The sequence below is a fragment of the Ictidomys tridecemlineatus genome, chromosome 4, assembly GCF_052094955.1.
Source record: "Ictidomys tridecemlineatus isolate mIctTri1 chromosome 4, mIctTri1.hap1, whole genome shotgun sequence".
In the NCBI taxonomy this organism is placed as follows: Eukaryota; Metazoa; Chordata; class Mammalia; order Rodentia; family Sciuridae; genus Ictidomys; species Ictidomys tridecemlineatus.
In genome coordinates, this window is record NC_135480.1 from 45,324,244 (window position 1) to 45,338,857 (window position 14,614).

The 14,614-nt window shown below is 46.6% G+C and overlaps 1 protein-coding gene and 1 long non-coding RNA gene across 13 annotated transcripts in view; one reads left to right on the plus strand and one right to left on the minus strand.

Moving 5' to 3' along the window:
- Window positions 1-8,656: 8,656 nt before the first annotated feature.
- Window positions 8,657-13,175, minus strand: LOC144377083 (uncharacterized). The gene is made up of 2 exons (XR_013437735.1): window positions 12,776-13,175; window positions 8,657-8,778 (listed from the first exon to the last, which is right to left on the minus strand). It is a non-coding gene; the product is annotated as an uncharacterized LOC144377083 (long non-coding RNA).
- The window catches only part of Abcc8 (ATP binding cassette subfamily C member 8), a 74,105-nt gene continuing 72,126 nt past the window's right edge, over window positions 12,636-14,614 (plus strand). For 4 of the 12 annotated variants that reach the window (XR_013437733.1, XR_013437734.1, XM_078046401.1 and 1 more), the window contains exons 1-2: window positions 12,638-12,878; window positions 14,165-14,306. Coding sequence is in view for 7 of the 12 variants with exons in the window: in XM_078046401.1 (XP_077902527.1) it covers window positions 12,731-12,878; window positions 14,165-14,306 (290 nt within the window). In the remaining 5 variants the exon portion in view is untranslated. Of the gene's footprint in view, window positions 12,879-14,164; window positions 14,307-14,614 lie in introns of all 12 variants that reach the window. The other 8 variants (XM_005326757.5, XM_021727316.3, XM_078046398.1 and 5 more) reach the window with 3 other exon arrangements.

Below are 14,614 nucleotides of genomic sequence, written 5' to 3' on the forward strand. Positions count from 1 at the left end.
GAGGAGGGAGCCATATTTGCTGGCACCTTCTATGTGCTAGGCCGGACTCTTGTGTCTGCCATCTCCAACTGCAATGACTGGGAGTAGTGCACAGCCTTCCTAGGATCCCCATGATGAGAGCCAACACCCTGAGAGCCTTGGCCATGTGCAAGGTACTGGTCTAAGCACTGAGCTCAGTTACTACCCTCAGTAATCTTGAGGTCGTCGCCATTAATATCATCAACTCGATTTTATTAAGAGAAGATTGATGTATAAAGAGGTTTAGGGACTTGTCCTAGGTCACATGGTGAAGAGGAAGTGGCACTGAGATTCCAGTCCAGTTATTCTGGCTCCACCATATAGAGCAGGGCGAGCCTCCTCAAATGCCTCAAATTCCAGACTGTTGGCCGAACAATGCTCCCCACAAATGAAGGACAATTAATATTCTGCTGTTCCTCTTGTGACCTACAAATACTGCTGCTAGTCCTTCCCCCTGAGACGCCTGGAATCTTACACGTACCAGCTGTTCTTACTTTTTGACACCCCCGAGTGAATGAGTTCTTCTGTGCTTATCAGGACTTGATAAAGAAGAGGGCTTTGAGCCCCTGGTTAAAGAAGGGCAGGAAAGGTATGTTGCTGGATAGAGCAGGAAGGGAGACTGATAGGAGAAGAGGGACATGGATGACGTTAAGTCCTGAGTCATAAGATCCTCTAGGGTTGGCAGGGTGTGTGGGCTACAATGGGCCTCATCATCGTCATCAAAGAAATCAACTCCCTTTAAAAAGTTGGCCCATATTGAGCCCAAAGCAGCCCTCCCCAGCAGACTAATTGACATTAATCAAGGTTAAGAAGTGGAAAGATCCAGAGAATGTGTATAAAGTGGGGACCTAAAGCAGTTCCTTATTCTGCTTTGGAGGCCACAACAAACAGGGCTGAGGCCAGAGTCCACAGAGGGACTGGGTCCGACCTAGGGATCCGCTTCAGTGACCAAGACTGAGCATGAAGGACTAAAACCTGTTCAGGCCAAGGACTGTCCAGGTGCCGTTGGTTTCCCCCTGTGCAGGGCAGGATCTCTGCTTCCATCCCAGCACTCTAACCAGCCACCAGGCAGTGGCTAGCAACACATCGAAACTGGCCTGCAGGATGACCCTAGGTTGCCACCCTAGAATCTAACCCCCATCATCTAGTTATTTGGGAAAACCACGTCCAAGGAGGGGTGCTTCGTCAGGTCCCCAAGGTTGGTGGGAGAGCTGCCCTTTCTACTACACCACACAGTGGAAACACAGACCTAAGAGGCTAGGAATTCGAGAATGCCCTTTGACTCTGAACTTTTGGCATTCTGTCCATCTCATTGAAGCTGCTTCCCACGCCAGTCCCCAGGGTTTGCAGAGCCGACTTCGAGCCTCTCACCTCTCTCTGGCAGCCGGGTGAAAGGGCTGAGTGTATGGCCTCTGCTTTTGAGATGCTCCCTTTGGGCCTGTGTGGGCTGGGAAGCTTGTTCCCACCCGGTTCCAGCCCATTTCTCAAGTCTCAGATTTGGATAAGAATCTGTTTCCAGAGATGAGAACCCTGTTCTCTCCTGTCCCTGTAGTGACACTTCCTGATCCCTGGGGCCCAGGCTGGCTGTAATTCTGTGAGAACCAGAAGGGACAGACTCGGGCCACTGGGGGAGGCAGGTGGAGCTGCCTGATGCAGGGATTGGGCAGAGGCAAGAGTCGTCCTCCTGAGGTCTGGGGTTTGCAGTCCTGGAGTTCACACCAGTCTTGGTAAGAATAAGACTGCTGTGAACCACAGGTGCTTCTGAGACTTACTGAGATCCAACTTCACATTGGTGTGAAAGTGATATGTGTCCAGTGGAAACCAAAAACTTTGAATTTTGGTCCTTTCCCACGTGCTAGCAATGCATGTGGTACAGTACTCTCCAGTGATGCTGGGAGGCAGCAGCGAGCCACAGCCTCAAGATTCCAAGAGGATATGACCCATTCTCTACCAAGCACTGGGTTGCTAGGTTATGAGGTTCAGTACATTAGGTGTCTTAAGTGCATTTTTTGGCTTACAATATTTTCAACTTTTGATGGTGATATAGTCGGGATCTGGAACGCCCCCAAAGGCCTGAATATAAAAATTTAGTCCCCAGATTGGTGCTATTGGGAGATGGTGAAATCTTTAAGAAGTGGGACCTAATGAGAGCTTTTAGGTCTTTAGAGGATTATAGGTTTCTTCCTCTCTTTTTGGCTTTGTCTTTGAGGGTGACAGCTTCCTTCACAATACATTCCTGCTTTAATATGCTGCCTCACACAGGCCCCAAAGCAGTAGGTCCACCTGATCATGAATAGAGACTCCCAAACTGAGCCCAAATAAATTAAATTACTTTTTAAAATTACTTAGCTCAGATATTTTATTCCAGTAACAGAAGGCTGACTAACATAGAGGGGTTTATCAGGATGTAACCCCATTGTAAGTTGAGGTGCATCTGAACCAGTTGTTTGCTATATGTCAAGCACTGTGCTAAGCTTGAATGTGTAATGACTCATTTAATCCTTACAATGAACTAGGAGGGAGGCTATGCTGTTGTCTTCACTGAGAAAACTGAGGCACCAAGGTTTTCAGTAACATGCCTGAGGTTAAATAGTAAGAGGCAGAGCCAGGATTGACCCCAGGCAAGGTAGCACCAGGAGTCCATATCATCAACCACTGTACTATTATGCTTTGAGTAGATGAGAAATGACATACAAAATCTGGTTTCAAGAGCATCAGGAAAAAATTCTATCCAGCAAATAATTCCTCCCTGCTTCTATTTTCTCTCAGCTTCATTGTGTCTTCCACACTGTGGAGTGGGCCAGCTAAGGCTGAATGGGGTCACCTTTCTCCTGCTTGAAACTCTTTGAATAGCTCCCCCGCTAACCTCAGAACAAAGTCTAAACTTTTCTGTGGCATTCAGAGTCCTTCATCACCTGGCCCCTGACAACTTCTCCTGCTCTGTCTCTTGCCAATCGCCTCCCTTTGCTTTGACCATATTAAACTCTTCAGTTTCCTGTGCATCTCAAACTCCATCATTTATCTGTGTCTTTGCACATACATGATCACTCTGCCAGGGGGCTTTGAATGCTCTTCAAGCTGACATGAACGTCCTGTGCATCCTTCAAGGCCCAAGCAGTTATAAAAGGAGAATACTGGGCCTGGCATGGACTGAGCACTGAGTGTGAGCTCACTGCTTCTTCCTGAGAGGGTCTCTTTGGGTTGCAAGAAACTGAAACCCAACTGAAGAGGATGATCTGAGTAAAAATCCAGTAGTATTTGATATCAGTTTTGGCTGAATCCAGAGGCTAAAAACAGACATCAGGACCTGATCTTATCATCTGTATTAGTCAAGGTTTGCCACAGAAATAGAAATACACACACACACAATATATGTACATATATATATATTTAGAGAGAGATAATTTTTTTTAAGGATTTGGCTCACACAATCATGGGCACTAGCAAGTTCAAAATCTGCAAGGCAGGCCAGCAGGCTGGGGAACCAAGAAAGAGTTGATATTTCAACTCAAGTCCAAAGACAGTCTACTGGCAGAATGCCCCCTTCCCTGGGGGATATCAATCTTTTTTCTATTAAGGCTTTCAACTAATTGGATGAAGTCTACCTATATCATAGAGGGTAATTGCTCAAAGTCAGCTGACTTAAATGTTAATCTCATCTATTAGAGAATACCTTCGCAGCCACATCTAGATATATTTGACCAAATATTTGGATACCATAGCCCAGCCGAGTTGGCATACAACATTTTAGGCTTTGTTCTCAGATGGGCTACTCTTACAAGATGCCAAGACAGGCTTCATATTCAAAGCATATGCTACTAAGTAGTGTAGCCCCATGGAAAAAAGCACTTCTCTGTCCTGAAGAGTTAGTCTTCAGGACTACTAAGAGTAACTCAACATAGGGGCATGGCCATCCCTCATTGACCAGACCAGGCCACACAGCCACACAGGGAGCCAGAGGTTGGAGTCAGCCCCACGCCACCATGTGGACTAAATTAAGGGGAATTGTTGTTCCAAAGGTGAAGTTGGAGAGGTACCATAGAGAAGAGGAAATGGAGCTGAGCAGGCATTAGGGTGTCCACTAAAGACCCCGGTCTCCAGAAGTCCCTCCCCCACTGCCACACTCCTTGTCTTCTGTCCTTCCTTTTCTCCTCCCTGAGACCTACCCTGAGGCTCAGGGTGCCAGGGACTCACTCCCTCAGTGGGTGGTCTCCACCAACTCCCACATGCCAGGGCCAGCTGATCTGCTACCACTCAGGGGCAAGACATGGGGAAATGAGGGGGTCTGCTATGACCGCAGGACCCCTAGGGGTGAGATACAGGGTTTCCAGCACTCTCCAATGTCCTGAGAAGTAAAAACTGAAATCTGACTTCAGTCACATTATTTAATCTCTATCTTAGTTTCCTCAGTTACAAAAGGGTTTTGAATAGTACCCACTTCACAGAATTGTAAGGATCCAAACAAATAAAGTACTGAGAAACAGTTCTTGGCTCTCAAATTAATATGAGTGCTTTAAACCTCTGGATAGATACTATGGGAAGAACAGGCTGGAGCCCATCTCCCTCCTGAGGATGGTGCTCCCTAAAGGTGGGCTTTGAGCAAAGAACTGTGCCCCACCCTGCCTCTGTGCCCCACGCTGGCACCCAGAGCAACTGTGGGGAGCTCTTCCTCCCTCTCTGCAAGCACTTCAAGTGCATAAAGTCCCTCATGCACTTCCCCTGCTCTAAGGGAAAAACCCTTGCTTCCCCCCCCCCCAAGCCACCAACTGAGTGCATGTGTGTGTGCACAGATGGACATGTTGGGTTGTTAACATTCATCTTTATTGATTTAATCCTGAATGCACACCCAGATATAACAGAGACAGATTTCTTGTCAATTAACTTACAGTAAATAATAAGTACATCAATCTCCTCTGCCCTGGATCTTACCCCTGGGATGATGTGATGAAAGTCAAAAGGAAGAGTCTCCTACATCAGTGGCCAGTAGCAGGACCTTCCCTGAGTGAGATATGAGAAATAGTGGATTTTCTGTTTTTATATAGGAGATAGTCATGCCCCCTCCTCTCTCCAAGAGAAAGAGGGAAACAAACAACTTCATTTCTTTGAAAAGAGACAAAAGAATTATGGGCTCTCGTTCTAATTTTCTGGGATATAAATACCTATAGAGACTGTGCCTAGTCTTTCTGGCAATTTGGGGGCTTAACCTAAGGCCCTAGTTTGTCTGTAACCTTTTGGCCTTCTTGGGGATCAGGGAAGTTTTATTATCTTTTTAAAAACTGCAGCAAATTCCATATAACATGAAACTTACTATCTTAATCATCCTTGTAGATTTACATTGTGGTGTGACCATTACCACCACTCCTCTCCAGAACTATTTCATCTTAAAAAACTAAAACTTCATAGCCATTAAACAGTAAAAGAATTGCTGGGTTGCTAGGCCCTGGCAACCCCCATTCTATTTTCTGTCTGTATAAATATGACTACTCTGGGTACCTCATAGGAGTGGTGGCAGAGTGATTGCTTTTCGTGACTGTTTTCACTTATACAATGTTCTCAAGATTCATCCACTGGTGGCATGTGTTGGAATTTCCTTTCTTTTTAAGGTGGAATAATAACTATTCCATTGGGTGTATATGCTACATTCTGTTTTACCCATCCATCTGTCAATGGACATTTGGGTTGCTCCCACCTTTTGGCTATTGTGAGGAGTGCTGCTGTCTACCACGTGGGTGTACAAATACCTCTTCAACATCCTGCTTTCAACTCCTTTAGAAACAGGCCTCTCAGCAGAATTGCTGGGTACATTTTATTATCCATTGCAACAGAGCCATTACTGAATGGCTATAGCTGTAATTCTCATATTTATGAGGGTTTAAATGCCTCTAGGGAAACTGAAAGCAAAAAAAAAAAAAATCCTTATCCTTATATCACACACATTTGCAAGTCTCAGGAGGCTAGGGCTTTTTTTTTTTTTTTTTTTTTTTTTTTTTTAGGAGCACAGAGAAATCCAAAGAAATTTTATTTCCCTACACTCCATGAACTCCACGAATTCACTCAGGTGTGCTGTTGGCAATTTGGCAGACAACAGGCAGTTCTCAGTGAGCATCACTGACAAGCAGTTAGGGTAGCCACCCCAGAAGAAACAGCATTTCTCCCTCTCTGCCTATACCTGGCAAAGCTGACCACTCTGGCCATAGACTCTTTGTTGGTCAAGGGTAATTCTGAGATCAGAGAGCTAGACTCCACAGATCAGGTTCCAAATTACAGGTACCATGGAACAAAATCTACTTGATGTAGCTCCAAACTCTGATATAGACTGATACCCACTACCCAGCATCCGCTTCAGGCCTGCAGTTAAGTCAGAGGCTACAGATGGATTTAGGGAGGGTTTACAAATCCTAGCATATGGGTTCCTTTTGAAGTAGGAGTCCAAAGCTTTTATCGGATTTTTAAAAAATGTCTTTGATTCAAAAGCAGTTAAATCCACTCTCATAAATAAACAAAATAACAAAAACCTTAATAGTGATGTATTGGAAACTCCCCAAAAGACTAAACAGTGAGCTTCTTAGATGTGGGCACTTTATTCACCACTGTATCTCCAGCAATTCACAGGATGTCCAGCATATAGTAGGTGCTTAGTAAAAACCTGTCACTAAATTAAGAATAATCTTTCAAAAACAAACAAAAAGCATCTCTAATGACATAATGTAAATCAAGGAGAAAGTTAGAAGCAATTTACAGACATCAGTTTTACCCTTATCTGAGCAAGAGCACCCCTCTCACATACGTGAGTAAACATGATCACTGACTGAGTCATACATTCATCGATCCCCTCATTCATTCATTAACTTAACAAATATTTATTGAGATAATTTAATTCTGTGCCAGAGCCAAAGCCTCCGAAGACTCAGTCTCAGCTCTAGAGCAGCTCCCAGGCCAGTGGGAAAGACAGACTCATGTGAATTGTCCCAATACTGGGTGGTAAGGTCAATGATGAATACTGTACACAATGCTGGGGGACCCAGGGGAGGGACTTTAAGTAGTCCCACATTGGAGGAGGGTCAGAAGCTTTTATCAAATTTTTAAAAAATGACATTTGAACCCAGTGTTGAGAAGCAGCTGTCAAGTAGCTGGGCTCATTGAGGGTGTTATTCCCACAGTCTCTATTGTCCTGTGCTAGGCACACATAGCACAGGTGCTTCCTAGATGTGGTCAATTGAACAGCTGCTGGCCTGTAGGGGCCGTTAGCCAGAAATTCCAGAGCGCCAGCGGCTCTGCCTTATTCTTTTCCATGACTCTCCTCAGTGTACTTTAGCCTAGCAAGACTCATTGCTCACTCTCTGCAACTGGAAAACTTAACCCCATCCCCGACCTTTACACACACTGGTTGGTATTCCTTTCCCCAGTCAGACTGAGAGGACTGGGCCAAGCCTCACCACATGTGTCACCTAAAGCTCCCAGCAAGCTACCTCTCCAAGCCTGGCCAACTTTTTTTTTTTTCCTTTTTCCTCATTGTTTCTTTCTTTCCTTCTCTTTTCTCTTCTTTTGGTAAATGTATGGTGCTATTGTTTTCTAGCCAAACTGTAAGTCCCCAAGGGCAAGGACTATCATCTATTGTTGTCTCTTACCAGGAGAAATCAATGTAGACCACAATGGTTCTTAAACTTCAGCATGCATTGGAATTACCTGGAAGACTTGTTAATTACTGGAGGACCGGATTTTTAGGACTCTACCATCAGAGTGTCAGATTTAGTAGGTTTGGCCCAGGCCTGAGAATTGGCATTTCTAATATTTTCCCAGCTAATATTACTGAACCAGGGACCACACTTTGAGAGATACTAGTATTGAAAATGCACAGGTTCTAAGACCCAGCTGAACTTGGGTTCCAACTCAAGTTCTGCATCTTACTCACTGTGTGAGCTGAGGCAAGACCCTCAGGCTCTCTGGGTCTCAGTTTCCTAAGGACATACTAATACTCACTTTGCAGGGTTCTAGAAGAAACCTGTTGACACGTAGCAGCTGCTTCACCAGTACCTATTATTGACTATCTGGTCTGCAGACTGCAGAGCTCATAACTGAGCCAGGCTACCACTAGGGGAGCAAGCCACATCCCACACCACCTTCTCTGCCTCGTCCTGCCGTGGACTTGCTCTTGACAAAAGTCCAGGCCCTGTCCTCTGTCTGAGTCCCAGAACACCCACATCATTAAACAATCAATTATCTTTTAAGGACACATTAGCTATCCAAAAACAACAACAATTTAACATTGAATATATTTACCAATTTTGAATTTTTAATGTATACATTTTAGCTAAAAATAGATTTTGGTTTTATATGGGTCATGATGAGGGCACTTTAATGATGCTTTCTTAGAGCAAGTAAATCTTAGGTTGTAGCTATGAATCTCTGTCTCATGATCTATCTCTCTCCCATCCTTACCCAGTTAGGTCTCTGTTTGCCAGAGTAGAGAGATCATTCTTTGATCAAGCACCAGAAAGAAGGGGCTCTCTCCTTCCTCCCACACAGAATCACTCACAGTGGCAGGAGTGTCCATACCACGATTATAAAGCAAGTTTTTGCCAGTGCACAAGTGTCTTAGTCCATTCTGTTTGCTATAACAAAAATGTCATAAACTGAATGGCTTATAAACAATAGGAATTTATTTCTCACAGTTTTGGTAACTTGGAAGTCCACGATGAAGTTGCCAGGTGATTCAGTGTCAGGTGAGGGCCCACTTTCTCATACAGTGCTGTCTTCTCCCTGTAAACCCACATGGTGGAAGGAGCAAATGAGCTCTCTGGGGCCTCTTTTATCAAGGCACTAATCCCATTCATGAAAGTGTTGTCTTCATGACCTAACCATCTCCCAAACACCCCACCTACTAATCCTAAACCTAATAGGATGGGGGCATAAAAATTCACTCCATTGTTACAGGAAGTTATAGTACATATCATATATCAGCCCTCACTCAACTAACCAAGTCTAGGTAAGAACAGGGGACACACTCTGCAGACATTGCTTCCAGATAATCCCCACCACCGCCCACCACATTATGCCCTCTTCCAACTAGCTAGCTCCCACTCTCCTTCATACCTCGCTGGTTTACTCCACCCCTGTTTCTCCAAAAGATGCCCCTAGTAGGAACCTGGACTCTGTCAATCTACTCAGCTAGGTAACCTTGGGCAGTTTTCCTCTCTACCTGGTTCTCATCTATATCATGATCATCGTATCACCTGCCTTAAAGAGAGAAGGTGACCAAGCAAAGTAACATAATGAAGGATTTGACCCTAGGTAGGACCTTAATCAAATTTTAAAAATCAGCAAGGGTCTTGGGATTTCAGAAAGGAAGCCCTCAGCTGCTCTGAAGATGAGAAAGTTTGACTCCAAAGTCTACTTCATGCCATGATTTCTCATATACATGAGGGGGGAGTTATTCTTAGCCAGCTCCTTGGCAAAATGAAAACCTGGGCCATAGTTAATGGCCTGGATTCTCCCTCTCATTGGCCTGCGGGGTAGGTGTGGCCTCCAGTAGGCTGCAAGCAAAAGGCTGGCAAAGAGCTTCAGAAATCCCTTCTAGCTCTGATGTTGTTCAGGCCTTAGTGCCAAGGTCACCGGCACACCCAGGTGACCAGACAGACAGGGAAGGCTAAGAATTCTTAAAGGGAGGTACCCTTGCTCAGAGCAAGCTCCCGGTGTCTGACCTTCATTCAGCCCTCTGCAAGAGAAGCAGGAGGGCATCACTGGAGGTGCAAAAGCCCCAGAGACTCAGGGCCTACAGAGACATGTGTTGCTCCATTAGGAACATAAATTCTTTCATGAGTCTCATGAGTCTCCACATCTGTGTCTTGGAGATTTTCATATCAGTATGCACCACTCTACCTCATTCCCATAGTATGGACAATACCGTAGCCCCTACCAATGAGCATTTGAGTTGATTCCAAGATTACAACCCATATAGCAGAGGAATCCTTTCGTGCCTCCTTCTGCACCCAACTCCACACTTAACAGAGTAACTCTTGCATTCATGCAGTGGGCAGTGTGGTAGGTTGGACTTTAAGACTAGGTGCAAGGAAAAGTGGAATTTGTCCATAGTCACATAGTAATTTTGTGCTAGAGATGCAAACCCAAATCCCTGAGGATGCAGATGCTCTCTTTAGGAACAGATGATGGTCCCTGACTAGTCCTTTACACTTGGGTCCAGCTTGGGCTGGACTGGACTTTTGTTTACTCTAAATGGCCCAGAAGAGACAAGTGTGTGGTTTGTGCCAGACATTTCATGGCTAGGGAGAGATCATTAACTAACTCTTGGATATTGGGGAGCTGCTAGGGAATAAAGTAGGTTGTACCATCTCCCCAACTTAGAAAGGCCATTCATGCCAATGATCTCCTTTTAATACTCTGAGATCTGTATTATTATTTTTTTTCCACTCAGAGATGGGGATCTGAAGTACAGAATAGTGATTTGTCCAAAATCACACAAATAGTAATGGTGGAGCTCTTGTTCTTTAAAAATAAATATACTATATGGTCACATGTTGCTTAACAATGGGGGCATAGTCTGAAAAAATGCATCATTAGGCAATTTCATCATTGTATGAACACCATAGTGTGTGCTTACACAAATTAAGATGGCTATGACATCACTAGGTAATATAATCTTATGGGACCACTATCATATATGCAGTCCCTACTAAAATGTAGTTATGTGATAGGTGATAATGCTAACTAAAAAGAAACACTGCATGGCTGAAAGCCTGAAAAACTGAAATTATACCTACAAAACAAATAACATTACAGAAAGTATGAAAAAGTTGGGAAAGCCTAAAAGAAAAAAAGTCCTGATAGATGACCATGGACATGTCATCTGAGTTCTCTAAACCTCAGTTGTCTCATTTTAAAAGAAAGGGAATGAAAGTAACACCCACAATATTGGTAGCTAATACACATCCTAACCCACTTCCAGGTCTGAGCTACCCCTGCAAGCTCAAATTCAAACATGCTTATTTTGTATGGTGGCTGAAATCACAGGACATATATAATGCGGTTTCTTGTTTCATCTCATAAATTTTGTGTTTAGCTCCACAGATGCAGCTGTATTTCAGTGGCTACATTTTCCTAGGTTAATAAACTCCTATCCCTAGTGCTGGACATTCACTGCCACCAAGTTTTCATTATTTAGCGGATGCTGCAAGAAACATCTTTCGGCTTCTGAGAGATTCCCAAATGTCTGTGACCATCTGAGGTCTTGAGGCCCTGAGCCCCTGACCTCCCAGGGCTGTGCACCCAATCCCCTGCCTTCTGTCCCAGTGTCTGACTAGGCTTGCCTGACAATGTGATGGAAATGCTCAGGGGTCTCTGACCAAACTCAGCACATGTTCAGAGAAGCTTGCAGAAATGGGCTAAAGGGCCTTCTCTTAATCCTTCCTGAGATTATGTGGAATATGTGCCTTTATGCTCCATACCCCTACCATTCCATATCCTTTCTACATGAAGGTGTGTGTGTGTGTGTGTGTGTGTGTGTGTGTGTGTGTGTGTGTTTTCTGGTTTTTGCTTTGTTTTGCCACATTACTATGAGAATCTCTCCCCAAAAACAGAAGGCACAACATTGCTGTTAAAATTTTGCCACATCCTTGAACCTGCAAGGCCTGTCCCAGGTCAAGTTAAGAACTTCAATCCTGGGGGTAGGGATGCTGCTAAGTGGTAGAGTGCATGCCTAGCATACACGAGGCCCTGGATCTGACCCCCAACACTTCAGAAAAAAAGAGGTGAGGGTAAGAATCCAGTTGTTTTTCACTGCCTCACAACTCTCTGGCCAGATACATGTCTATAGCACCTCTTTTTCAGCCCAGGATTAACACTTGTTCTACCCATTCTCTTGCCAGTCCCTGTAACATTGTAATGTATTTGAGGCATGAGCAAAGAAGGGGGTATGAAGGGAATCTGAGAAACTGGATTAGAGCAATGTTTCTCAGCTTGCAGGCAGTGGGACCTTGGGTCAGTCATGTAATCTTTCTGGGCCTCATTTTTCTCATCAGAAAAAATGGAAGCGATTTCAACTAGTTAGCAGGAGTGTTGAGAGATCCCTGTGGGAAAGCCTTGGATAGGCTGTAAAGTACCTTCTAGACCAAGAGCTTGGGACCACTTTTGAAAATATCCAAGTGCCCTCCTAAGTTCTTCACAGCTTTTCTCATCCATACAGGGTGGGGACTTGTGCCACTCCGTGCCCACAGGGACCCTCAGATCTCACTACATCCATTGGAGCCATATTCAGGTGAGTTTACTCTCGGGACCCCAATCTCACGCTCTCGGGACCCCAATCTCACGCTCTTGGGGCCCACGAGGACCCTCCTCCTGTCTTTTGCATCCCCCACACTCCCACTGAAACGCGAGCGTGCCCCACCCGCCTGCCCTGCCTCTCTCCCCCAGCGCACGCGCGCAGAGGGGCACTCACGAAGGGACCCCCCTGCACACATCTGGGCGCGCGGGCCGACACAGTGGGGACGCCTGCGAGGGTGCAGCGGGGCTGTGGGGCTCCGCGCTGCCCGGCCGGGCGGCGGAGTAGGGCGGGTGGGGGGAGGGAGCGCCGGCGGGGCGGGGCGGGGCCCGCGGTGGGCGGAGGGGGGTGCTGACGGCTGGCCCGGCGGCGGAGCTGCGAGGGACCGAGGCGCGGGAGCCATCCGGAGCCCAAGCCCAAGCCCGCACCCGCGCCGCCATGCCCCTGGCCTTCTGCGGCAGCGAGAACCACTCGGCCGCCTACCGGGTGGACCAGGGCGTCCTCAACAACGGCTGCTTTGTGGATGCACTCAACGTGGTGCCGCATGTCTTCCTGCTCTTCATCACCTTCCCCATCCTCTTCATCGGTGAGCGCGCGGCGAGCGGAGGAGGGGAGGGAAAGAAGAGCAGGCGGAGAAGGAGGCGCTGCGCGCCGCACTGCCTGCGTCCCCTTGCGGTCCTGCGACCGCCTCTTGCCTCTCTCTTGGGGTCCCCTGCTCTGTGCCCCGCCCGCAGTTTCCGATAGTCGCACACCCGCGCATCCTTCACCTCCTGGGGTGTCCCCGAACCCAAGCCAAACATTGCGGACTTTTCCTGACCCCAGGGATCCCCAAGTTTTGCCTCCTCGGGGCCAAAGCTGGGTGAAGAAAGGGCAAAGCAGAGGTCTTCGTAAGGGAAGGAAGGTTGGGAGGGGTTCGGCTGCACCCTCAGTGGTGCTGAGTAGGGAGCCGGGTCACCCCTCCCCCAAGGCATGCTCCCTGTCAGCCACAGCTGGGCCCTGGGAGGAGGACAGGCTGTGCTTCCAAGACCGGAATGGAGGCCCAGCGAGCCCCGCGCTTCACCAAGGCTGGGCCAGACAGTGGTCGATAGCCTCTGACAGTCCGGGGGCTGACTGTGCCCTGGGTTAGGAGAGGCGGGAGCTAGGGACTCAGATCCCCATCCAGGGCGCGTGTCTCCAGAGTGCAACTTCTCCAGCTCAGTGCCAAGCAGCTCTGACTGGAGACTCGCAGCGACCCCGGTGGCCCCCAGTGTGATTGCTTAAAATCCCTCTTCGAAGTTGGGCGCCACAATTGGGGCAACCCTTGAGTGCGTCTTCACTCCGGTCTTCTTTATCTCTCCAAGACCTTGAATCGCCTCAGCCAGTCAGCTTTGTCAACACAGAGTGTCCTCTCCTTCCCCAGAACGTGTTCATGCATTTTAAGAAAAATAGTAAATCTTAAAATTCATATACAGATTTGCGGAAGAAAGGAAAGAAGGTCACAAAATTAAATTTAAACAGAAATTGCTGTAGAAGTAAGTTGCTAGCTATTGACCAAGATAACAAAGATAGGAAAGAAACACAATACTTGCTAACATCTGTATCAAAATTTTTTAAAAAAGAAATAGCATTTATACTTCTATTCTTGACCTGATGACCTGTCATACAAGAGGCCAACATACAAAATGGGTACCTGTACAGGATCAACCTGCTGTGATCCAGGCTTTGTGCTTATACATTTAGTTCCTGTGTACCAGCCTTGGGGCTCCTCATGAACAGGTGAACTAATATGTACCTCACCCTGCTGTGAACCAAGTGCCCAAGAACCCTGGTGAGGCTCATGCACCCTCCTTCAGGTGGGCCAGACTTCTTACCTGTTACTGTCTCTTCCTACAGGATGGGGCAGTCAGAGCTCCAAGGTGCACATCCACCACAGCACATGGCTCCATTTCCCAGGGCACAATCTTCGCTGGATTCTGACCTTCATGCTGCTTTTTGTACTGGTGTGTGAGATTGCAGAGGGCATCCTGTCTGATGGGTGAGTGACTATGGACTCAGGGTAGTGGATCTGCTCCAGGATGCTCTGGAAAGGCCCAGGAGACCCAACCACACCTGCCTTCCATGAACCAGTATCATTTACTATTAAATCTAGCAACTCTTTACTTAGCATAAAGTATACAAAGATTTCTCTGCCAGGCATTACACACACACATGAGACCCAGGCCCTGTCCTCAGTCCTGGAGGACAGAGGGAACAGAGATCTGTATGCCAACACTTAGTGAAATAATGCTAGAGCCTATTAGAATGCCTCAACTCCTGTAAAAGATACCAGACCTCTTCCACAAG